The sequence below is a fragment of the Delphinapterus leucas genome, chromosome 2 (genome assembly GCF_059928025.1).
Source record: "Delphinapterus leucas isolate spDelLeu-1000000601 "Yukka" chromosome 2, BTC_Dleu_Yukka2, whole genome shotgun sequence".
In the NCBI taxonomy this organism is placed as follows: Eukaryota; Metazoa; Chordata; class Mammalia; order Artiodactyla; family Monodontidae; genus Delphinapterus; species Delphinapterus leucas.
In genome coordinates this window covers 176,507,030-176,533,792 of record NC_143130.1, presented here as the reverse complement: position 1 = coordinate 176,533,792, position 26,763 = coordinate 176,507,030, and the positions used below count along the sequence as shown (strand labels likewise).

At 45.8% G+C, this 26,763-nt stretch overlaps 1 protein-coding gene across 8 annotated transcripts in view; it reads right to left on the bottom strand.

Annotated features, from left to right (window-relative positions):
• The window catches only part of EVL (Enah/Vasp-like), a 163,110-nt gene that overhangs the window by 75,381 nt on the left and 60,966 nt on the right, over positions 1 to 26,763 (bottom strand). The window contains exon 2 of one of the 8 annotated variants that reach the window (XM_089908198.1): positions 8,362 to 8,464. The exons of 5 other annotated variants lie outside the window; for them this stretch is intronic. Coding sequence is in view for 2 of the 3 variants with exons in the window: in XM_022576094.2 (XP_022431802.1) it covers positions 1,202 to 1,257 (56 nt within the window). In the remaining variant the exon portion in view is untranslated. Of the gene's footprint in view, positions 1 to 1,201; positions 1,324 to 2,236; positions 2,364 to 8,361; positions 8,465 to 26,763 lie in introns of those variants that run through there. 2 more of the 8 variants (XM_022576097.2, XM_022576094.2) reach the window with 2 other exon arrangements.

Here is a 26,763-nt window from a genome sequence, read left to right as displayed (position 1 = left end):
CGTGCGGTCCTCCCGCTGCCGTGGCGCGCTGAGTTTCCGCTTCGTGCAGCCTCGTTCAGCCAACACTCCCTGGAAGCCGTCCTGTACCGGCTTAACCCCCACCGACCCAGCCAGTACGCAGGCTTGCACCCGGCCTTCCCCGAGTCCGCCCGAGTTGGGTTTGATTCACTCCCCTCCTTCACACCACTGGCTCCTCCAGATCCAGCTGGATCCAGCAGGCAGTCCCAGAGGCTAGACCTCCACAGCACCTCCCAAATCCGGCCACTCTCCCGCTATGCCACTGGCTCCATCACTGGTCCCAACCGTGGCCTGTCACCTGCGTGACTGCAGCAGCCTCCCCGACGCCTTCCTGCCTCCATTCTTGTCGTGCTACAGACTCTTATCCACTCAGTGACTAGAGTGACTTTTCTTGAAGCTCTATCGGATGTCTTTCCCCTTGCGTAACCCCCTCCAAAGGCTTCTCGTGACACGACAAACACAGCCTGGACTCCTTCCGGGCTCCCAGGCTCTGCGTGATGAGGCCTGGCTGCCCCTCCGCCCCACCTCCCTTCACTCTCCCCTTATGTCGCTTCAGCCTCCCCGTTCTTTTCCTGACCTTTGGACGCACCAAGCTGTTCCCGTCTCAGGGTCTTTCCCCTCGCTGTCCCTCCCCGTGTGGTCCCTCCTCATGTTTTCACACTCAGGTCTGGCGTGGCTGCCTTGTGCCCTCGCGCAGGTCGGGGGGTGAAGGCTGCAGCGGGCGTGAGCAGGGCCCCGCCTCTGCCGTCGCTCTAGCTGGGCTTTCCGCTTCTCCACGATTTTTTGACTGTGCGCCCGCTTCCTACTACCCCTAGTGCAGTCTCAGGACGTCTGTCTTGTTCCCTCTGTCTCCATGGCACCGAGAGCAGCCCCTCGGTCCCTTTTAAAACTCATCCCTGGGACTTCCCTGGTGGTCCAGTGGGTAAGACTCTGCACTCCCAAGCCTTTGAAACGGAAAGTCTTGTTTGCTGCAGCTCCACCCACAAGTCCTCTAGAGCTCAAGGATGATAGGAAACTGGCTGCAAAGGAGCAGGGAAGGCCAACTGCGGCCCTGGCCTTGAGAGCTGCCAGCGCCTGGAGGAAGGGGCTCCGGCAGCCTGCCCAAGGCCACGCCACGGCGTGAGAGCGCCACCCTCTCCAAAGCTCCCCTGCCGACCAGAAGCATCGGACGGGCCCCACTTACTGTGTGTCAGCTGTCATAACTCCCTGCAAAATGCTCCTAGAGAGCCCGTGTTGCATCCTGGGAGAAACGCTGGACGCAGCTGTTCTGGGTGGTTCTCCTTCCAGTCCCTCCTCAACCAGCCATGCAACCCTGAGCGAGGGCCACAGCCGATCAGAGGCCAGGCCTCCTCGCCCACAGAACAGCAGTGATGCCCCCTTCCTGAGCTAACCACCCAACACGGTTGAAAGAATCAAGAAAACTGGTGAAACAGCAGTTTGGGAACTGTGAAGTAATTTTTAAGGGGAGGGATTATAATTTATGCTGAGATGCAAAGCTGCAGTGAGTCGATCAAGTCAATGCCCCAAATCCCAGAGGATGAAGCTCTGTCCTACGAGCCACAGTATTTTACGGGGTCGCAGGGCAGGGGGAAATCACGTCTGAATTGTAATCTCACCTTTGGAAAGGGCGCTCACAATGACCAGTTCAGGACACAGACCGGCTGGTGCCCACACATGTGCTAAACCGCAGCAGCCTAAGTGATCCGCGGTCTAAAGTCAGTCCCAAGTCTCTCAAGCAGAAGGCCAGGGTTCTGCTGTGACAGCCCATGAGGTCTCAACTCGTACAAAAGGCACCCCAGCTCCTCCTTCTGTGCCCAGCATTCAGAGAAAACCCCCTGAGGCTTTCAGGCCATTTGACAGAAGAGCCAGGACCTGTCCACAGCACCTCTCAGCCAAGCCCCAGTCCCCTCAGATAGTTCAGAGTCCCCTCTACCATCCGAGGCAGGCATCTGACTTCTGAGGAAGTGATTCTGACACACACAAAAAAAGCCATTAAAGATGACAGGCATCCAGAGACACAGGCCGGTGTAGTGGACAGGCCAGCAGACGGAGGGGGCAGGCTCCGTCATAACCTGCTGTGTGACCGTGAGAGTCCTCTGCCCTCTGGGTCCTCGGTCTCCCCATCAGTACACCCAGGGGATCTGGGGAGATCTCTACAGTCCCCGTGATTCTCGGTCTCCTCTGACGTCCCTCTCTCCCCTCTGGTCCCCGTACTCACACTGTGGCCATGGCTGCACGTCTGTAGCACAGGGAACCCGAGGAGGTAAGTCCTGTATTCCCACCAGGCCAGCTGATCAGAGGGCACAGACCCTCGGAAGGCAGCAACTTGATTTTTAGACTCTACTTAAAACCAAACAGGAAAAGGAAGCTGAACCAGAGGCAACGGAGAAACAAACCCCAGTTGAGAACTGAAACCTCAGTAGAAAATAGAGAAACAGAGCTCGTGGTGCACAGACCCACCAGCGTGGGCTGCCTGAAAGCGCCAGGCTGCAGCCTCCAGCTCCAGCGCTTTCTGCAGGGCCGGGATGAGGTCGCAGCCGGGCAGGGCGTTTTGAAAGGTCAAGGGCCAGACTCCCTCACCGGTCAGGACGCCGGGGCCCAGCGCCGAGGGCTTCCTACAAGTCTTCACGGAAAGGTGCCCTGGTCCATCCTCCAGAGAATAAAAGACGACATGATGAGGTTATAGCTCGTGAAGGCTTTAGTTTTACCCCGGTATAAATTCTACACTTCTGTTGGGGAGACGCTTCTCACTAATGGTGATGTTTCTGTCAGCAACTTAGGACCCGAAAGGAAAATTTCTGAGGAATGATGGAAACCTGGCCTTGTCACTGGCTCATTAAGGGAACCTGGGCTTCTGTTTTCTCAGCTGTAAAATGGGGCTAATAATTCTTAGTTTGCTTGTCTCCACAGGGTCCTCATGAAGATAAGGTCCATTCCCAATCTTTCATTCTAAATTGACTGAGGACCCACCAAGTGTCATGCACTGTGCTAGAAACTAGAGACAAAACATTGATGGGAACAGCAGTTACTTGTCCTTAAAGGGTTTTTGCGGGTTATAAAGGAAGAGACTGACAGGTTAGCAAGTTGATGTGTTAAGATGTTATTATTGATATAGTGGAAAACAGCTACACCGAGAACAGTACAAAAGAAAGATCACTTCTAACTAGAGAGCTGAAAGCACAGGCAGTGAGAGCTGAAGGCTGAAAGTGCATTTTCAAAGGATTTCAAAGATACGCATCTCCCTTTAAGCACAGCTTCAGGTTGCAAACCACAAACTTTGACATATTGTGGTTTTCATTTTCTCTTAGTTCAAAATATTTTCTATTTTTCCCTGACTTCTTTTATCCATAGATTATTGAGAAATATTTTGTTTAATTTCCAAATATTTGGTGTTATCTTACCTCTGTTATTATTATTTATTTCTAATTTAATTCTACTGTGGTCAAAGAACATACTTAGAATTTCTTCTTTGGTTCTTCCTGGTATGACTGCAGCCCTTTTAAATTTACTGAGACTTGTTTGATGGTCCAGCAGGTAGTCCATCTTGGTGAATGTACTACATGCACAAGAAAAGATGTGTTCTGAAACTGGGTGCATTTTTCTAAAAATGTCAATTAAGTCAAGGTGGTTAAAAGTGTGGTTCGGGGCTTCCCTGGTGGCACAGTGGTTAAGAATTCGCCTGCCAATGCAGAAGACACGGGTTTGAGCCCTGGTCTGGGAAGATCCCACATGCCGCAGAACAACTAAGTCCGTGTGCCACAACTACTGAACCTGTGCTCTAGAGCCCGTGAGCCACAACTACTGAGCCCACGTGCCACAACTACTGAAGCCCGTGCACCTAGAGCCCGTGCTCCACAACGAGAAGCCACCACAATGAGAAGCCCGCGCACAGCAACGAAGAGTAGCCCCCGCTCACTACAACTAGAGAAAGCCTGCATGCAGCAACGAAGACCCAACGCAGCCATAAATGAATTAAAAAAAAAAAAAAAAGGGTGTTTCGGATCTTATGTCTTTATTGGTTTGCTGTCATTGTTGACTTATTTTTGTCTAATTGTTGTATCAATTGCTGAGACAAAGGTGTTAAAATCTCCAAACATGGGCTTCCCTGGTGGTGCAGTGGTTGAGAGTCCGCCTGCCGATGCAGGGGACACGGGTTCGTGCCCCAGTCCAGGAGGATCCCACATGCCGTGGAGCGGCAAATCTCCAAACATGATTGTGGATTTGTATTTCTGCCAATTTTTATTTTATGTATTTTGAAGCTCTTGTTAGGTACATATATTTTTAAGACTATTCTATCTTCCGGATGAACTGACCCTTTGATCAGTATGAAATGCCCCTCTTTATTGCTGGTAACACTCTTGGTCTTTAAGGTTACTTTATCTGATATTAATGTAGCCATTGGAACTTTCTTACGCTTACTATTTACCTAGTATATCTTCTTCCATTCTTATTGGTTTTCCACTGCTGCTATAACAAATTACCACAAACTTATGGCTTATAACAACACAAATTTATTACCTTAGTTTTGTAAGATAATAGTAGGCCAGCCATCTGACATAGATCTCATGGCCTCACTGGGCTCAACTCAAGGTGTTGGAAGTGATACAGTCTCTTCTGGAGGCTCTAAAGGAGAAGAACTTCCTGGCCTTTTTTTCAGATTCTAGAGGCTACCTGTACTCCTTGGCTCATGATATACATGTATGTTATGAAATAATCACCACAAGTAAGTTAATGAACATATCCATCCCTACCTTTTTTTTTTAAAGATAGATTTTATTCATTTTATTTTATTTTATATATTTATTTATTTTTGACTGTGTTGGGTCTTTGCTGCTGTGCACGGGCTTTCCCTAGTTGTGGCGAGCAGGGCTACTTTTCACTGTGGTGTGCGGGCTTCTTATTGCGGTGGCTTCTCTTGTTGCAGAGCACGGGCTCTAGGTGCGCGGGCTTCAGTAGTTGTGGCTCACAGGCTTCAGTAGTTGTGGCTCACGGGCTCTACAGCGCAGGCTCAGCAGTTGTGGCGCACAGGCTTAGCTGCTCCCCGGCATGTGCGATCTTCTCGGACCAGGGCTCAAACCTGTGTCCCTTGCATTGGCAGGAGGATTCTTAACCACTGTGCCGCCAGGGAAGCCCTATCTCTACCTTTTAATTGGAATATTTAGTCCATTTACATTTAATTTATTGATATGATTGGGTAGAGATCTACCATTTTGCTACTTTTCTGTTTATCTCATTTGTTTTTGGTTCCCCTGTTGTGCCTTTCCTGCATTCTTTTGGGTAAACTAAATACCCTTTAGAATTCCATTTTAATTTTTCTATTGACTTTTTAGCTATTCCTCTTTACATTACTTTTTAGACGTCTTTCTAGGGATTAAAATATACATTCTTAACTTCGTACAGTATACTCAGAATTAATATTGTACACTTCATGTAAAATGTAAGAACTTTATAACTGCATAAATCCACTCCCACCCTTAATGGTATAGTAGTCCTATGCATTATATAATCTCAATAGAATGCTGTATGTGTGTTTGTATTTTTTAATTATGGAAAAAAGTCTTTTATATTTACCCATATATATTTATCCTTCCCAGTATTCTTCATCCTTTCCTAAACATCTGAGTTGCCTGGCATCCTTTTTCTTCAGCCTGAGGAACTGCCAATAGCATTTCTTGTACATCAGGTATGCCGGCAATAAATTCTCTTACTCTTCTTTTATCTGAAAAATGGCTTCATTTTGCTTACATACTTAAAGGCACTTTTTTTTTCTGAATAGAGAATTCTGAGATTTTTTTCTTTCCCTTTCAGCACCTTAAAAATGTTGTTCTACTGTCTTCTGGCATCCATGGTATCTGATGAGAAGTCAGCCGTCATTCATATAATCCTCTCTATATAATTTCCCTCCCGTTATGATACACTGCAGTTATGATACACTGCACAGTCTCAGCTATGCTGTCTTCCTTTAAAGGTATTGAGTTTGTCCTGGCAGTTAGGTAAATTATTGGCATGTCCTTTTATTGTTAACAAGCTTGGATTAATTCTTTCTTAAGTTCTACTTCCATTTTGATTTAGCCCTAGGATATGTCCCTTACTCAAGGGCATAGTCCTTACTCCTAATGCGTAGCTGTTCTGGGGTCTCAACTGCATGCCTAGGTGCTGCTCAGTGAGGTCTCTTCATTCAGGTGGACAGGGATCTCCAGCATTTCCCAGCACTGCATGACCTCTGGCATCATCATTCAGCTTTTAGCCCTACAGAAGGGAATCTGTGCCAGGTCTCATGGAGAGTGCCATTCTACTCATGCACAGCCAGCCCTTAGCCAACAACCCAAAGTGAATTCCCTACACAAAACTCAACATGGCTTCCTCTTCCCTATTTCCTTGCCCTGCAACATCCAGCTATTTCAGTAGCTTGGAATTCCAACAACTGACTCGTCCGCTCACTAAGATCAACTTTTAGATTGGGTTCCACCATTCTGTGCCAAGACCAGAAAGAGACTCCAGGTAGAAAGCTAGAGCCACGTGGGGCTTATCATGTGTGCTTCTCCACTCAGAGTGCTGTGCTGCCTGTTCAATGCCTGAAAACAGCCAGGATTTAATATTTTGTCTGAGTTTCAATATCCTTCATATAGTTAGGAATTTTGTATATTTTGCTCAGTTTCAAGTCGTTTTTGTCAGGATGACAAGTCTATTACAAATACTCTGTCACGGCCAGAAGCAGAAGTCGATTATGATTATTAAAGTACCAAAGGGTGTTCTTTTTCATTTCCTGAGCATTTCCTAAAGATATTAGTTTCAGTGTAAATGTCCTCACTGTGAGAAATGTGCCTTTCACTTTCATCCTTCATTTCCTCTGTCCTCCAAACATGTTACTACTGCTTTTTCTTGGTTTCAGTAAGTAGGTCACAGGTAAGAGTGAATCTTTTGGGGGCATTTTTAAAAAACTCTACCATCTGGCTTAATACAGCCCTTGAGTAGGATTATGAGATGGAGCAAGAAATGTGGCAAGATTTATGAACAGGGTGTTATGAGACATGGACTCCAGCCCATGCTTTATTATTGGCACGCTGTATGTCCCTGGGCATTCGCTTCCTCACTTTTGACCCTGGCTTCCTCATCTGTTCAATGAAAGGACTGGTTATATTAATAACTATGGGCTGCAGGTACACCACCAATTCCTACATCAACTGTGTCAGGGAAATAGAAAGTATTGGAAAAACAGGATAGGGGCTGTTGACACTTGGAGAGCAATTTAGTGAGAGAGTTAAGAAATGTCGTTTAAGGTAGCACCCTATAATGTGTTCCTATGAATTGAGCTCAGCACCTAGTATACTGTTTAGGATATAGTAGGTACAGGGTAGATGTTAGTTGCACGAATGAATGTATGAATGAACAAATGAAAGAGAAGGGCACCAAATCTCACACAGGATATTAAATGCTAAAGCATTTGGCCCTTGATCATGCTCAATAAACAACAACTATATTGACTTGAAGGAGGTGTTTTCCAAGGGGCTAGATCCCAAAAGGAAGCAGAACGGTTGACAACGAATCACGAAGCTATACTAAAAGACACCTTACTTAGGAGATCTAGTTAACATCTAGTTGCTGTGTGGCTTGGGGAAGTCACCTTCTGTGGATTTTAGTTTCCTTTTCTTTAAAGAGACTAACCGCTCTTCTACTCTGCCTCAGTGGTATATTTCAGCATAAAAGGGTCTTTGACTAAGAAGTACAGAAAAAAATTATGCTTGTGTAATACTGGCTTTCCATGAGAATTTGTGTTAAAAAGAGGCAGTGTTCTGGGCAGTAGGTCCTTGTGTTCTAGGAGTAGAGAAAAAGAGGATAGAGAAACGGCTACACAGAATTAGTTAACATCATTGACATGTTATGAAAACCTGCTAGCAAGGTTCATGTCCAACTGTAGTCAAACTTGGATTTGTCCTTCAAGACCCAACTTACATATCGCCTCTTCAGTGAGGTGTCTAATGCCCTCCAGGCCCCCAGAGAAAATTATTCCTGCTGCTGTGTTTCTTCAGCATTTTACAGCATTATCAATAGTTGTCACAGATCACTGTCCTTTAGGTAAGGGCTACCATGTTTTATTCATCTTTTATAACCACCTGTACCCAGCACAATTCTTGGTACATACTGGGTGTTCAGAATGTTTGTTAAGCTATTCTGCTGCAGAGACTGGGACTAAAAAAGTACAGGAATTATTAGTGGTACAGAGAGGGGACAGTGTTTTTCAAATCTCAGCATTTGGAAAGGGAATGGTTGAGCCTTGCCCATAATACCACGGTCCTCTGCCCCAAGGAACTTCCATCCCGACTAAGATCCTGGCCAACTCACCTGCAGCATAAATCAGCAGGACCGGCCGAGGCAACTGAATGTTCCAAGGAAACAATGATGAACTCACAGGGGAAAATGATAATATCTCTGAGAAGTGTAAGCACTATAAAAAAAAAAAAAGACTTAAAAGAAAGGCAACTAATGAAGAAACCTGTGATATATAATAAGAAATATATATCTGGTCTTCGTCCCTGTTTCTGGCTCATAGCTCTCAAAACCCTTGGAATTTCCAAAGTGTAAGAGGAATGGAAGCATCCTTTGTTATAATACTTGGCCTCTGGTCTTCACTTCCTGAAAGAGTTTTGTGTGATAACAGTGAAACTGATGTCTTTTGTTACTGATAACAAGCCCCTTTCAACTACCCTTGAATTAATGTTAACGAGGTGACTTTTGGAAAGCCCCTAAGGATGAGTGAGGGCTGGTTGCCTGGAGAACCAACCATGTGATTAGAGGGTTGTAACTTGCAACCCACAGCCTTGACCTCAACTTCCAAGGAGGGCAGAGAGGCTGATACAGTAAGTCCCCTACATACGAACCTTCAAGCTGTGAACTTTCAAAGATGCAAACGTGCATTCCATCAACGTCAGGCGTGAGTGAAATTGCAGCTGGCCCTCCATCTCCTATTGCTGATGATCCTGCAGCTCTACCATCTCCCACCTCCTCTCCCTCCTCCAGTCAGTAACTCTTCTTGCCTGTTCACTCGATGCCAGCCCCCGTATGCCAGCTGTTGTACTGGACTAGTGTACTTTTCAAGGTGCTATACTGTAAGGTTAAAACTGTTTTATTGTGTTTGTTTTTTTATGTATTACTTGTGTGAAAAGTATTATAAACCTGTTACAGTACAGTACTATATAGCCGATTATGTTAGTTGGGTGCCTAGACTAACTCTGTTGGACTTAAGAACAAATTGGACTTACGAACGCGCTCTCGGAATGGAACTCGTTTGTATGTAGGGGACTTACTGTACTGAGTTCAGTCACCAATGGCTAATGATTTACTCAATCACACCTCTTTAATGAAGCCTCCATAAACTCCCAAAAGGACAGGGTTGGAGAGCTTCCAGGTGGGTGGAGAGAATGTATCCGCAAGCTGGGAGGGGGGCACAACCTAAACGTGAGAACAGAAGCCCCTGCGCTCAGCACCCTGCTGGACCCTGCCTTTGATATCTTTTCCTCTAGCTGTTCATTCGTATCCTTTAATATCCTTTGTAATAATCTGCTTTCCTGAGTTCTGTAAGCTCTCCTATCAAACTAACTGAACCCCAGGAAGGGGGCATGGGAGCCTCCAATTAATAGCCAGTTGGTCTGAAGCCCAGGTAATAACCTGAATTTGTGTTTGGCATTTGAAGCAGGGGGAGGAACAGCCTTGTGGGACAGAGCCCTTAACCTGTGGGATGTGATGCTATCTCTCCAGGTAAACAGCATCAGAATTGAGTTAAACTTAGAACACCCAGCTGGTACTGCAGAACTGCTTGATGTGTGAAAACCCCACACATCCGGTGTCAGAAACGAAGCAGTGTTGGTCTACAAATAATAAATGCTGCAGAGTGTGGCGAAAAGGGACCCCTCCTGCACTGTTGATGGGAATGCAAATTGGTGCAGCCACTACGGAGAACAGTATGGAGGTCCCTTAAAAGACTAAAAATAGAGTTACCATATGATCCAGCAATCCCACTCCCGGGCGTTTATCCGGAGAAAACCATAATTTGAAAAGATACCTGCACCCCAATGTTCATAGTGGCAATATTTACAATAGCCAAGGCATGGAAGCAACCTAAGTGTCCATCGACAGATGAATGGATAAAGAAGATGTGGTAATATATACACAATGGAATATTACTCAGCCATAAAAAATGTAATAAAGCCATTTGCAGCAACAAGGATGGACCTGGAGATTAACATACTACGTGAAGTAAGTCAGACAAAGACAAATACCATATGATATCACTTATGTGTGGAATCTAAAATATGACACAAATGAACTTATTTACGACACAGAAACAGACTCACAGACATAGAAAATAAACTTATGGTTACCAAAGGGGAAAGGGAGTAAGGGATAAATTAGGAGTTTGGGATTAGCAGATATAAACTACTGTACATAAAATAGATAAACAACAAGGTCCTGCTATATAGCACAGGGAACTACATTCAATATCTTGTAATAAATTACAATGGAAAAGAATCTGAAAAAGAAAAAAAACAAAACAAAACTGAATCACTTTGCTTTACACCAGAAACTAACACAACATTGTAAATCAACTATACTTCAATAAAACTAAAACGAAAAAAAATAAAGTAGGAAGTGAAGCAGTATTGTAGTAGAGCAGTGTAACAGTAAATGAAACACACAGGAGTTTCTCCTTTAGAAAACCTATACCATGGGAAACGGAATTTGAAAATTTAATAAGCATGATAAAAGTTACTGGAGATATAAGGAAAGATTTAATAATGACGTGGGAATAAGCAGTGAGAAAGAAGAACCAAGCAATATTTTAGTATAAAAATATAATTGTTGAAATAACTCAATGCATAGCCTCAGCAGAAGAACTGAGAGAGATGAAAAACACAAAATCAGGTCAAAGAACTGACCTAGACACATCAGGAAGTGAAAAAGAGGAGGACAGCAGAAAAGTACCAGTTTCTGTGAAAAAGGCATCTGAGAAGGAAAGAAAAACAAAGAGATGAAATATTTGCAAAAATAATGGCAGAATTTTTCAGAATTCAAGAAAGACGTAAGACCTCAGACTGAAAAGGCTCACAGGGTGACAAACAGAATTGATAAGTAAAAAATGTAAGTGTGCATGTGCACACACAAGGATTATAATAATATTCAAAAACATCAAACAACTAGGACTTCCCTGCTGGTGCAGTGGTTAAGAATCCACCTGCCAATGCAGGGGACACAGGTTCAATCCCCGGTCTGGGGAGATCCCACATGCTGCAGAGCAACTAAGCCCGTGCGCCACTACTACTGAGCCTGTGCTCTAGAGCCTGCGAGCCACAACTACTGAGCTCGCGTGCCACAACTACTGAAGCCCATGCACCTAGAACCCATGCTCTGCAACAAGAGAAGCCACCACAATGAGAAGCCCGCGCACCACGACAAAGAGTAGCTCCGGCTTGCCACAGCTAGAGAAGGCCCACGTGCAGGAACGAAGACCCAATGCAGCCAAAAGGAAATAAATCAAACAAAATTAATTAAAAAAAATCAGACAGAGAGAAAATTCTAAAAAGTTTTCCAAGTAAAATCAGATGACCAATTAAAGAACAAAAATCAGAACAGACTTCTATATCCTAGCTGCAGTAAGACAACAGGATATTAGCTTCAGAATACTGGACGAAAAACTTTGATACTCACATTTCATACCTCGCTAAACCATTATTTAAATGTGGGGCGGGGGAAATGTACTTTCAGGTATAAGATCTTAGAGGGCTTCCCTGGTGGTGCAGTGGTTGGGAGCCCGACTGCCAAATGCAGGGGACGCGGGTTTGTGCCCCGATCCGGGAGGATCCCACATGCCGCGGAGCGGCTGGGCCCGTGAGCCATGGCCGCTGAGCCTGCGCGTCCGGAGTCTGTGCTCCGCGGCGGGAGGGGCCACGGCAGAGAGAGGCCCGCGTAACACAAAAAAAAAAAAAAAAGAAAAAAGAAAATTTACGATGGAAGAAATAAGATATAAAAAATGGGAGCATATAATTGAATACTATTCAGCCATAAAAAGGAGGCAGGTACTGACACACGCTACAGCACAGATTAACCTTGAAATCATTATGCGAAGTGAAAGAAGCCAGACATGAAAGGCCACATACTGTATGATTCCATTTACATGTGATATCCAGAATTCACAGATTAGTGCCGTCACGGGGCGGGGTGGGGTGAGGAGGGTCATTTGTGTCTGGATCTTCATTTATAAAGGTGACTGAGTGACGACAATGCCGTTCTAAGAAAAGTTTAACGTTACCGACAGTTTCCCTTGAAACAAGAGGTTTGGGATTGCGAAAGCACCAGTGTTGGTCAGGAGGCAGGAAGGAGCAAGGGGAAGGCAGAGGCGACAGCCCTTCTTGGAGTTTCCGTGGGAAGAGCAGAGCAGGGTAAACAGATTAGAATTGGCTGGTTTGAATAATTCCAGCAGGCTGTGGGGCCCAGGGGCTGTCCCTAGCTGTCTGGTACCTGTCCCAGGCTTGATTTAGGGCAGGGGAAATACTGGCCTGGTGTGTGAGTTAGATAAAGGGGGTGGCTGAGGGTATGGACTCCAGACTGGTTGGTCTGTACATGAAAGGTGGACCCACCAACAAATTTACTGTCTAGAGGAATTAGCCAGCCCTGGGAGGGGCAGTCTCTCCCCAGCCAGCAAGGCCCCCCAAAGATGTCAAGACATCAAAAAAAAACCCCATTAAAAATATAATTAATATGGAGGGGAGGGGAGGGAGGTATGGGAAGAGATTACTTAATGAGTACGGAGTTTCCTTTTGATAAAAGTGATAAAAAGGCTTTGAAACTAAATAGTAGTGACGGTTGCACAGCACTGTGAATGTACTAAATATCACTGGATTGCAGACTGCAGAATGATTAAAAGGGTTTTTTAAAATAGTTAGAAAAATTACGGGGGCGGGGCAAAAATCTAGTGAAGCTTCTTATAGCCTGAGGTTTAATTTATGTTTGAATAAGCAATGATAATCAGTAACCATTTTTTAAGGAAGTGTATCTATAATTTTGAACAAAAATTCCAGATACACCAACTTGTGTGTGTGTGTGTGTGTGTGTGTGTGTTGGGGGGGGTGGGGGAGTACTGCCGATGAGGCACAGAGGGAGGTCAGAGAACATTAAAGGCTGAGGGAAGCGCAGACACTGACAAGCCTTAGAACAATAATGATGATGAAAGAGGGGCAAGCATGGGTCACAGTAAGTCAGGAGCAGCACAGGAGAATAAAAATAGAATTTACAGCTTTCAATTCAATTTAGGAAAATTCAATATACATAATATACTAGAAGGCAGGGCGGGAGGAAAAAAACAAGGAGAAAAAAGCATTAAAAACAGAAATACAGACTAAGACAGCAGAAATCAGTGTATTACTCTGGTCACCCAATTTTTCTGCTTATGTACCTTCTAGAAATATTTAGAAAATTATATATCCTGCTGCATATTTTTAAGGCAACATGTATAATTTTTCACAGGAAGTGTAGATGGTTGCGAAGGATTTAATATTTAGAAACATCATATATGGTATAGGTGCACTAAATACGTTAAATTTATAAATGCAATTTAAGATGTAAGCTTAAGTTCTTTCAATTTATGAAAAACGTCTGCCATAAAACTTAACTGGTAGAACTTGCTTGCTCTATCAAACCATTCGGCCAAATCAGTTTTACTTTCTATCAGAAAAAGTTTGACTAACTTTTTAAAAAAAATTAATTAATTATTATTATTTCTTGGCTGAGTTGGGTCTTTGTTGCTGTGCGCAGGCTTCCTCTAATTGCGGTGAGCAGAGGCTACTCTTCGTTGCGGTGCGCGGGCTTCTATGCGGTGGCTTCTCTTGTTGCGGAGCACAGGCTCTAGGAATGCGGGCTTCAGTAGTTGTGGCGTGCGGGCTCAGTAGCTGTGGTGCGCATGCTGAGTAGTTGTGGCACACGGGCTTAGATGCTCCGTGGCATGTGGGATCTTCCCGGACAGGGGCTCGAACCCACGTCGCCTGCATTAGCAGGCAGATTCTCAACCACTGCACCACCAGGGAAGCCCTTGACTTTTTTTCTTTTTAATACATTTATTTATTTATTTATTGGTTGCGTCAGGTCTTTGTTGCTGCGTGCAGGCTTTCTCTAGTTGCAGCGAGGAGGGGCTACTCTTTGTTGCGGTGCGCGGGCTTCTCATTGCGGTGGCTTCTCTTGTTGCGGGGCATGAGCTCTAGGTGTGCGGGCTTCAGTAGTTGTAGCACGCAGGCTCAGCAGTTGTGGCTCGCGGGCTCTAGAGTGTGCAGACTCAATAGTTGTGGCCCACAGGCTTAGTTGCTCCGCGGCATGTGGGATCTTTCTGGACCAGGGCTCGAACCCGTGTCTCCTGCATTGGCAGGCGGATTCTTAACCACTGCGCCACCAGGGAAGTCCTGTCCTTGACTAACTTTTGAACTCTAACATGCTTATACACAGCACAGTGAGAGAATTCTTAATTTTAGAACAGAGAGCTACACGTATAAGGCACGGCACTTTGCACACGTTGGCAGCCTAGATGAAATAAGAGCTCCCCTCTTTGGTATTTTCTTTTTTTTTAAACTTATGTTTTTTTTGGCTGCATGGGGTCTTCATTGCTGCACGCGGGTTTCTCTAGTTGTGGTGAGCAGGGGCTACTCTTCATTGTGGTGTGTGGGCTTCTCATTGCAGTGGCTTCTCTTGCTGTGGAGCACGGGCTCTAGGCACGTGGGCTTCAGTAGCTGCAGCACGTGGGCTCAAATAGTTGCGGCACGTGGGTCCTAAAGAGTGTGGGCTCCAGTAGTTGTGGCTCGCAGGCTTCAGTAGCTGTGGCTCACAGGCTCTAGAGCACAGGCTCAGTAGCTGTGGCGCACGGGCTTAGCTGCTCCGCAGCATGTGGGCTCTCCCAAGACCAGGGCTTGAACCCGTGTCCCCTGCATTGGCAGGCAGATTCTTCACCACTGTGCCACCAGGGAAGCCCCTGGTATTTTCTATAGATGCTTTCTTTGGTCTGCTCTCAGGAGACTCTCCTTCAAGGCCAATGCATTCTCAAATTATTCCTCTGTTTGGTCTACTGAAGGTTATTATATCCTGAGGCAATGAATCTTCATAAGGTTTGGAAAGGGCAGGCGATACGCCTCTCTTCCACACAGTGAGAAAAGAGGAATCATGAGAGGCGATGTGAGGAAGGGGAGCCAGCATAGCACAGGCACACAGAACTGGGAACTCAGGAAACTTACTCCCTTCAAGCTATCTTTGCCAGTGTAGCCCCAGGAAGTCTTAACACACCCCCAGGAATGAATGTGCCCCAGTCTGAAGATGGCTGTGCTAATGTAATAGTCATGACCTACCATAAGTGGGTTAAAGTCACTGGTTAACAGACGGGGATTTGTTGGATTTCAAAAAAAATAAGAACCAGAGTTATGGAGTCAACACAAGACAGTTAAAACAAAAGGATACTTCAAGATTGAAAATAAATAAATGGAAAAGTTATAAGGCAAATATAAAGAGAACATCATTAGCAATTTTAATATCACACAAATACAATTTAAGGAGAAAAACATGATTAAGGATCCAGAGGAATATTAAATACAAAAAAAAACATGAGCACATATATATGTAATATAGCTTCAACTATGTAAAGTAACCAAAAAATTGAGGAGAAATAGTTAAATAAACCATCCCAGTGAAATTTTAGAAACATATGACTTATTAGATCTTTCTTAAAACAGAGAGATACAAAGTAAACAAAGTGGGAGGCATTAGCTCTCCACTCAGCTATTCCTTGCTCTAAAGTTATATTTGTTTAAAGTTAGAAAACTCTAACTATAGAAAGATATGGAAAGTAAATTAAGGCCCCTCTCCTCTCCTCTGGTCCTCTCTCCCCAAAGAGAACCATTGTTCATGCTGGGGAAAATGTCTGTATGGAATAAGGGGTCACAATTTTCATTTATCACGGTCCAGCGCTGCTTCCATTACACCCACGTCAGGTATAATGCGGGGATGGACTAAAATGAGCCCTGCTTTGTAGAGGGACTCGTGCAACTTAGCATCTCAAAAAGGGATGCCAGTGTAACAATCAGGCACACTGAAAACGTCAGGCTAAGGGAGAGATGCCCACCACGAAGAACCACACATCATACAATTCCGTTTATATGAAATGCCCAGAACAGGCAAATCCATAGAGACAGAAGTAGATTGGTGGTTGCCGGGGGAAGAGACTGGGGGAAATGGGAAAGGACTGCTAATGGGTACAGAGTTTCCTTGTGGGGTGACGATAATGTTCCAAAATTCACTGTGGTAACAGTGGCAAAGCCGAATATACTAAAACCCCTGAACAGTACGCTTGAACTGGATGAATTTTATGGTATGTAAATTATGTCTGAATAAAGCTATGATTAAAAACTAACCCCAAGGGCTTCCCTGGTGGCGCAGTGGTTGAGAGTCCGCCTGCCGATGCAGGGGACACGGGCTCGTGCCCCGGTCCGGGAAGATCCCACATGCCGCGGAGCGGCTGGGCCCGTGAGCCATGGCCGCTGAGCCTGCGCGTCCGGAGCCTGTGCTCTGCAACGGCAGAGGCCACAGCAGTGAGAGGCCCGCATACCACACACACACAAAAAAACAAACCAAAAAAACCCCACAAAAACAAACAACAAAAAAAACTAACCCTAAATGTAGCGAATATAATGCTTCCAAATGGATTATGAATTAGTGGGACTTTGAGATTGTTGAAGAAAACCATTCTGGCTCACATCAGAAACAATACCGAGTAGAAAGGACCTCACGTAGGGTGACAACCCTCAAGTTATTTCAGCCTTCTAGAATATAGAGAATATAAAATGAATCAAGGGGACTTCTGACTAAAAAGACCTCCCCAGAATCCAGCAGTTGCAGTATATGTGCTCTTTGGCTTCAAGGCAATGCCTATGAACTTGAATTATGCTCAGGCTTCAAGGGAAGCCTACGAACCTAACCCAAGAACAATTCATATCTCAAGCTATATGTTGAGTATTTTAAGGTTTCCAAGCCTTCTGCCTCCTTTCAGTGATTTCCAATGGTTTTAATGATCATCTGAAGATAGAAGGACACATTAGGTAGTTTTGGTTAACTATAAATCAAATAAATCCAAAGGAACACAATAATGAGGAACCATTTTTTATCATCCAAACTGGAGCTTTTTGTTTGTTTGTTCCTCAGAACTTTTGGTTTGGCTTGGTTTTGGTTTTATTTCATTTCAGTGAATTTAACATCCATATGGATCTGAGTAACCACCACCGCAATCAGAGGATACAGTTCCATCACCCCCTAAACCTCCTCCATAGTCCCTTAGTGGTCACACGTTCCCTCCCCCCCGCCCCCCGCCTTGCTCTCACTGATCTGTTCTCTAGATCTATAGCTTTCTTTCATAGAACGCTATACTAATGGAACTCTACGGTATGTAACCTTTTAGGACGCTTCCTTCACTCAGCATAATGCGTCTGAGGCTCATCCAAGTTACTGTGTTTCTTAAATAATTTGGTTCTTTTTTCTTGTTTTGCAGAGTAGTACTCCATTATACGGATATACCACGAATTGTTTACCCAGTAAGCCGAAGCACATTTGAGTGGTTTACAGTTTTTGGCCGTTATAAATAGAGCCACTGTAAACAGTCTCTCTCTCTCTCTCTCTCTCTCTCTCTCTCTCTCTCTCTACACACACACACACACACACACACACAGGTTTTTACGTGAATGTAAGTTTTCATTTCTATAAGGTAAACATCCAGGAGTGAGATTACTGGGTTATATGATTAACTTTATAAGACACTGCCAAACTGTTTTCCAGAGTAGCTGTACCATTTCTGTTCCTACCAGCGATGCAGGAGAGCTGCACCCCCACCAGCATTTGGCATTGTCAATATTTTCTTCATTTCAGTCATTCTAGTAAGTGCGTTGTAGTATCTCATTGTAATTTTAATTTGCATTTCTCTAATGACTAATGATGCTGTGTACCTTTTCATGTGCTTGTTTGCCATCTGTATATCGTCTTTGGTGAAATGTCTATTCAAGTCTTTTGCCCATTTTTTAAAAATCAGGCTGTTTTATTACTGTTAAGCTTTGAGAGTTCTCTATACATTCCGAAGACAAGTCCTTTGGGATGAGCAATTATTTTTTCCAAGTCTGTCTCCTGCCTTGTCAAAATTATTTCAATTTGATTAAGTCCAATTCATCTCTCTTTTTCTTCTTTTACGAATGGTTGCTTTTGCTGTCATGTCTCAAACCCTTTGCCTAACCCTAGCTCATGAAGGTTGTCTCAAGATTTCTTCCAGAATTCTTATAGTTTTGTATGTTACATTTAGATTTAGCATCCATCTTGAGGTAACTTTTGTATAATGTGTGGGGATTAGATCAAAGTTCATTTTTTGGCAGATTAATGTCTAATTGTTCCAACTCCATTTGTTGAAAAGACAATGCTTTCTCCATTGAATTGCCTTTGCACCTTTGTCAAACATCAACTGACAAATCTGTATGGACCTATTTCCAGATTTTCCACCCAAGTGTCCAACATGTCTCTAAGTCATCTTGCAAAATCACAAGGCAAGCTTGTTGGTATCTCACACATGTCTCAACATCAGAACTCAGAACCTGAATCAGAAACAGTGATTAGGTACTTGATTCATTTATCTTTGTGCTACAGGCTGTGGAGTATGTAACCCATGCCCTCTCCAGGCTGGACCACACATGGAATATTGAGATCAATTTTTTTTTTTTTTTGCGGTACGCGGGCCTCTCACTGCTGTGGCCTCTCCCGTTGTGGAGCACAGGCTCTGGACGCGCAGGCCCAGTGGCCATGGCTCACGGGCCCAGCCGCTCCGCGGCATGTGGGATCTTCCCAGACCGTGGCACGAACCCGCGTCCCCTGCATTGGCAGGCGGACTCTCAACCACTGCGCCACCAGGGAAGCCCGAGATCAGTTTTTGATATTGCAATATGAAAGGTACTGGCCACCTGGAAACATTCTGAGAGGGTGACTAAGATAGTGGGGCAAAGAGAAATCATAACACGTGAGGACTGGCTGAGAAAATTGGGGCTGCCTAGCCTGGAGAGATGAAAGGAAAATGTGAACACTAGCTCCGGACCTACGAAGTGGAGCTCACCGGAAAGACGGAGTACTTCTTTTACGGGATCTTTAGGGAGATGATTAGGACCAGTGGCTAAAGCAGGCACTGTGCTATGTGCTGGGAGCCCAGAGACGGACAAGATATGCTTCCTGCTTTCAGAGGGGGAAGCCACAGGAAAGACTGTTTTGTTTTGACGTGGGCCATCCAAGCAATCTTAAGTGTAACGGACATCTGCTTTATAGGAGACCGGATTGAAGAACTTGTTTGCCGCTGATTTTGCATGGTTGCCAAAGGTGGCCCAACAACTCTATTTTTGAACAAATGACTTGTTTCTGTCTTTGGGTTTAATGGCCTCAGGAAGAGGCTCAGGCCACGTGAAAGAGATCTGCCCAGGGTCTCCAAACAGTGGCTGCAGAGCTGAATTTGTAAACCAAGCCTCCTGATGCTTTGTCCAGGACTGCTTTTTACTGCTTGTCAAAATTATTAGTCGACACTGTATTTGCTGAAGACTCAGTAACCCGGTGCCTCCTCTTGTATATATAGTGTCTCCTGGGTTTTTCTGACCCTTTGGGCTTTCAGTCTCGCAGGCTCACCGTCTCAGAGGCCTTTATAGAGAAAGGAATCCTACATTTGGAATTTCAACACTTTTTTTCAATGACAAGATGGGGGAAAAAAATCATATCAAATCAGACAGGGCTCTTCTGAAGATTTTAGTTCTGCTCTGAGCTGCTTCTGGGTGACCTACTACTCTAATTAGGCTGGAAGTAGACCTGGCTTTCATGAGATTCAGGCTACGGCTGGAGGAAAAAGTTGTCAAGACTACTTAACGTCATCAGTGCCCACAGTAGCATCAGGGCATTCCGGGAATTCACTGATTCATTCCATAATTCATTCCATCGAGTAACCATCAACACAGACAAACAAGGAGCACAAACAGCACTGAATGATTTAGTATTAACCAATATACCCAGGACAGGACAAAGCAGAAAAGTAGCTAACGCTTCAGTTTATTGCCAGCCCCTTCCTTCCCCAAGCTCCCCAAGCAAGGGGGCGGGACAGGAGGAAGTCGCCACAGGGCCGAGGCGGACAGTCCCACCTCTTCCTTTCTGATGTGTGCTCAGTTACAGAAGGGAAGAAATAACCCCAGTCCTTTCTAGCAGACAGAGTTCTGGTGGGGATCAAAGGAGATGACCGATAGGAAAAGTGAAAAGCACTGTACTTAAGGGAGAGATTTACTCATTTAACAAGCACATGCCGGGCACCCATTAAATGGCACGCACCATGTGAAATTTCATGGATATAAAGTAAAATAAAATACATCCCTGCAGTCCAGACAGTCAGATATAACACACTGTTGCAAGCACAGTGATGGGAAAGTACAGGGTGATGCGAGAGCTCAGGAGGGGTCCATTCCCAGGCTGGGCGGTTAGAAACGACGATTGTGAAGATATGGCATGAACAGGGTATTAAGGCAGCAGAAGACGGTACTAGATTTTAGAAAATACCTCACTCTCTTTATTTTATATGATGCACGAGATAATCTGCAAAAGTGGGCCATGATTTTACTATTACCCTTACTGTACCATAAAGCAGTGGCTCCCAACCAGGGAGGTTACCGGCACCTGGCAGGTAAGACCAGGGATGCTGTAGATACCCTATTAATACAATGCACAGGGCAGCCTCCCCGACAAAGGGTTACCTGGCCCCAGATGTCGACTGTGCCAATGTTGAGCAGGCCTGCTGTAAAGGAGACAGGCCTGCAGAGGAGAAGCAACTCGTCCAAAAGGCCACAGCAAGCTAGTGGAAGGGCCGGAACCTGAACGCTGGTCTCCCGTGACCGAGCACCTCAGACAGGTGTCCCAGGTCATAGCCTGTACAGGTCTACACCTGGGCAGCAGAGGGAAAGCATGAAGGACAATGGGCTGGGGCAGTAGCTTGACTGATGCTGGAGGACAAACCTGAGTCCTAGTCAGAGCAGCACAGACTTGGAGCAGTGAGAGAGGAGGGAGAGAGAAGGGGAGAAGGAAAAAGGCAAAGGAAGAAGCAGGCAGCTGGCCGTCTATTTCTGACCCTTAGAACCCTTTAATGCTTCTACAGCGATCTGCACTTAAAGAAGTGGGTTTCACACTCTCAGTCATCACAACAGCCTCACCAGCGAGGTGGGAGAGGTGAAGATAAAAATATACTCACATTCTCCGAAGCCCAGAAGGGCGAAATGCTGTACCCAGGGTCCCTGAGCTTTGCAGAGAGAGGCAGGACTCGACGGTCAGCACCCTCTCGGGCAGTCGACAGGCGCTGCACCCCAGCCCCGCACCCGCCGCGAGTTTCTCGGCCCCCCTGCGGCCCACGGAGGTGGGACAGGTGTCTCTGAAAGGGCTCCCTGTGACGGCAAGCACGCACGCCTCCTGGTGAACCGAGGCCCCGAGCAGGGAGGCACTGCAGGCCTGGGCCGCTCCCTGTTTCGAGATCAGGTGAGCCTGCTGGCTTCTCTGGGCATTACTGCCTGTGCGCACAGTGAGAGAGCCACAGATCACCTTTGAGAGCCCTCCCTGCTCTGAAAGCGGAGTCTATGCTATTTTAAAATTCTCTATTCCTGAAGCCAACGATACTGCTTTTAAGTGTGGCCAACAAAAACTGTTATGGGGGAGGCAGCTGGTATAGCTTAGTGCCTTAGCCTACGCTGACAGGAAATATAATTACTTCGTTAATGAATTAATTTTCAAAAAAATGAATCCTTAAAAAAAATCTCTGTCCAAATATCCTGGCTGCTGTTTCAGGCAGCTTTGCTGATGACGGTTTAGTTCCTGCTCACGCTAACATTTCTCCTGTGACTGATGCCCTGACTGGGCCTCATGGCGTCGGGGACACACAGGGCAGGTGTGATGGGACGAGCTGGGAGTGGGGAGTCGGGAGACAAGCTACACCTGGTTGGGTCTCAGGGAAACGAGTTACCTTTCAGGGCCATAATCTCCTCATCTTTAAAATGAGGGACGGGATTAGGAGGCCACCTGCACACAGCCGACACTGTCTCAAAGTATTTTAAGTCTCAACTGGTCTGAGTCTGTTTCTTCATTACCACGCTGCTTGTGAAGATTAAATACAACAATGAATGGGGAAGATTCTTGAAAAGTAAAACATTTCACTTGTCAGAGGGGTGTGGAGCTTAGCACTCCGCTTAATTAATACACGGAAGGCCGTGCATATGGATGCCAGTTTATACATGTACAGGGGTCTTCAGCAGCAGTTCTCAACTAAGGAAGCGCAGCTCACCCGGTGTGTCAGGAAAAGTTCTACAGAAAATTGCATTGCAAGTTATTACTATGAAGTATCAACGTTTGCAAGAATTACCTTTTTCCCCATCACCAAGATGAATCAAAGTTACCCCTGTAACATCACTCTTGCCAATTTACATTACAAGATGATCTTTTTAGCAGACAGGTGGAATCACATTCCATACAACCCTGGGTGGGCATCCTCTAAGCGACTACCACCCATCTGACAGTCACTTCCTGGTTTGGGGGACTGTCTTCAACTTCTGCTGAATTCCACTCCAGTTTCATCAGTCTAGATCTAGCTAATAACAGAGTTCATGATTTAAAAATCTAAAAAGACCCTATCAGGCTGGCCTGGAATCTATGAACTAATGTATCTGTTTTTGACACATGCCACTAAAATCTTTGCAGGATGACAATAGGCACATAGTCCACGGAACTCTGCCTCTTCCGGATGCCCACTCACCCAGCACTTCAGTAGAAACTCCTCAGGGTCGTCGCCTTGAAGTCGTCTACTCGACAGTGACAAGATAGATCCAGCTGCTCCATCTGTCAGGCCCTAAAGGAGGTCACAATCTCCAGCTCTTCACAAAGCATCCTAGGTCTAAAATTTTAGTAATAGTCAACCTCTATTTTCCACCAACACCAGTCTCTTTTTCAACCTTGAGTTCACAGCCAGGAAATGGTTGCCTAAGGTCCTGCCCAAGCTGATTCAGAACAGACCTACCTGAGAACCCAGCAAGGGAATATGGAGGGCAGACACACTCTGCTCCATCCACCTGTATCTACTGCAGCACTGTGTCCTCTGGGAAACCACCACCAAACTGAGCCATCGGGCAGGGATAGTGTTTTGGTCATCTCTGCAGCCCCAGGCCCTGACACAGGACTGGGTTCGGGCTGCTGTATAAATGGAGGATTACTGGATGGAGGAAGGCTGACTTGGGAAGTACAGTACATTATAGTGAAACGGCCTGACCTTGGCACCAGAAGGCCTAGACAAGCCCAAGCTCTGTCCTTTAGTAGCAGCGGGACTCCAGGCAAATCTCTTTACCTCTCTACCCTTGGCCTATTTCGTCACCTGTAACATGAGGTGACGGGTCCTTATTCTGCCTAGGACTGATGAGAAGACAGCAGACCTGGAAGCCATGGGTATTCTACAAAGCAAGTGCAAAAGTGACCCGCTGGGGCCTCCCTGGTGGCGCAGTGGTTGAGAGTCCGCCTGCCGATGCAGGGGACGCGGGTTCGTGCCCCGGTCTGGGAGGATCCCACATGCCGCGGAGCGGCTGGGCCCGTGAGCCGTGGCCGCTGAGCCTGAGCTCCACAACAGGAGAGGTCACGACAGTGAGAGGCCTGCGTACCGAAAAAAAAAAAAAAAAAAAATGACCAGTTGTTTTTATTTTCAAAAAACCTCTCCTAGCCTGGCATTTGGGATAGTGACCGTCAATCAGAACTTTTCCTGGGTGCTCCTTGCTCTGCAAACATGATGGATGCCAGGCTCATCCCACGTGCCAGCACGTTCCCTAAAATCTTAAACTTAGGAGATGCTCATTTTGGGGCACAGAGGAAAGAGCCCTGGCCCAGGAGGCACGTGACTTGGGCAGCTGGTCCTGGGTTTCCCGTCAGGTCTCCTGTCAGTCCCCCAGCAGCCTGGCCAAGTGAGTCCCCTCTCTGGGCCTCAGTGTCCCTACGAGAAGACAGGCGCTCAGATCCTCTCAAAGCTTCCTCCTGCCGCCTCCTGCCTCTCAGGGGTCTCCTTCTTTTCACAGCCCCTTCCCCCACCCAGAGTTCACAGACAGCTCTAACTCCACCAACCCCAGGCAGGAGGCTCACCACCCTAGGACGGTGTCAACACACTGGCTGGAATTAGCTACTCTTTCATAGTCTCTATGCCCAGCTTTTCCTCTAATAGTTTCTACTTTAATTAATGCTACCACAATTTATTTGGCAGGCAATCTGGAATTTCTTTCCTATTCCTCAACCAATAATTTGCCAAGAACTGGCAACCCAGATTAAACCTCAGCAGTTCTCACGTGGACTAACTCAGCTCCCTAACTGGCTGCCCTGCCTCTAGCTATAGCTCCTTCAAACCCAGCTTCCACATACTTAGTTCCAAGAGTAACTGGATAAAATGCAAATCTAACAATGTCAGGTCCTCACACAAAACCCCCTGAAGAAGACCCATCTCCTGTGGGAAGTGGTGTAAAGCCGGCCCAAGCTTCAATGCTGGGGAGCTTATCCCCAAGCACAGTCCAGGCCGTCTCCCACCGGCGGCCACTCTGGTCACCCCCGCTGATGTGAAAGGGCTCCCTTTAGGCTCTGTCTCTGGGGGAATTCAGGACTCACCCAGAGGGGCCTACGCATTTAATTACCCCCTCCTCCAGGTTTGCCTAGGACATGCTTGGACCCCACTACAAGGTCTGCCACTGGGCTCTGGGAGGGCAGGCACCAGGCTCTACTTTATCTTCCCCAGCACCTGGCAGCCTGAGAGCGCTCAGCCCATGTTTATTTTCCTATGGCTTTAGTTGACGCTTTCTGGACAGTTCTAACATGGGATTCTGGATGGAGGGGTGTTGTTGTATTTGTATGTATGTGTGTTGAAGCAAAATCTCTGTGTTTAGGCAATGTTGCATGTCATAAAGAACTTTTTTAAATAAAAAGCTCCGTCCGGGGGTAACTGCTGGTACTAGTTCCACGTCTGTTCCTTCCCACCCACCCCCACGCACAGTCAAGTGTGTGGTGAGACCCCAGCCGACACAGCCCGCTCTACACCGGAGGTGCGCACACTGGCTTCAGGGATCCATAACCCCCCGAAACTGCACACAATGCTGTGTTTTAAGCATGTTGGACTTTTCCAGGGATTGTGTTAATAACTTCCATTCATGTTTCAAAGGTGCTCCAAATCTCCAAAAAGAGACCTTCCCACCGCCGGAAGCTTATGAACTGCCCCCCCAGCCTGGGGGCTGCCGCTGAAGCCCCGTCATGGTACGTTCCCCTGCTCAGGGACCACTGCGCCCACAGACGAGGGGGTTAAAGCAGGCAGCATGCCCATGGCGCTTGTGTCAGGAGCAGAGAAATTAGGAGCAATGAGGAGTATCTGGAAGCCTCCAACATCACTGCAACCTAATACAGAGCAAGGAATACTGCACAAATCTGGAAATTCTATTTAGCTCAGCACTTTCAAGTCTGTTTGCTAAATGCAGCAACGTGAAAGAGATCTCTGTCTGATCTCTTCCTTCTCAGTTCATGGGGACACGGAGCTGCACTGTCCAGTGCCACACCCCGAGCCACGTGACCAAGAGCCCTAGAAGTGTCGCCAGTCCGAGTAGAGACGCGATGCTAGTGTAAAGGACACACCAGACTTCCAAGACTCAGTACCAAAAGTCACCTAATAGAGCTCATTAGTAATTTTTACCTTGATTACATGTTGAAATTATATTTTAGACACAGTATTTTAAATAAATATATTACTAAAATTAATTGCATCTGTTCTTCTTACTTAATAGGGCTATGAAATATTTAAAATGCGGCATATGGCTCCCATCTGTGGCTTGTGCTCTATTCTGTGGGCCAGGGCTGCTCTAGAGAATGTGGCACGCCAGCCACTATTCTGTGCTTCTATTCACTCTATCACTGGTTGATTCCCAGCTTAGGATCATTCTATTCTTTGCAAACCAAAGCAAAACTTTTGGAGAGGATTTTCTACATTAGATACTAGTATTTTCACACAAATAAAAAACAGTTTGGCAAAAATACCTGGGAAAATACACTAAGACAGACACATTTATTTATGGGGTCCAAATCCACTTGGCAATATGCAGGTGAAAATGTCACATCCAGGATATACGTCTAATAATAATCTATTTCTATAGACATTTACTGAGCACCTACTGAATGTTGGGCTCTTCACATTTATTATCATTACTTTCATTTTAAATACGAGAGAACTGAAGCTCAGAGAGGGGTTCAAGGCCACTTTACTTGTACGTGGCAGGTCACCTTGAACCCCGGTCCTGGTACCACAGCACACTGCCCCATCCCTCCCTCTGCCAACATTCTGCCTTGGTAAACTGTAAAGGGTGAGGCAAACATAAAGTACTTTGAGATACATTGTATCATCTAATCATCCAAGCTATTCTGTGAGATAGACATGGAGGTTATCAATCACCATATTAAAAGCAAGGCATGAAAAGCTTGTGTGAAGGACTTGCCCTACACCTAACAGCTTGGTGGAGCAGAGCCTTACACCTAGGAGTTGTGAAAACAAGTTCAATATCCTTTCAAATGTTCCCTCTCCATGCTACCAAACATAACCTCCTCCTTTAATTAATACTGACTGCGTTCCTGGTC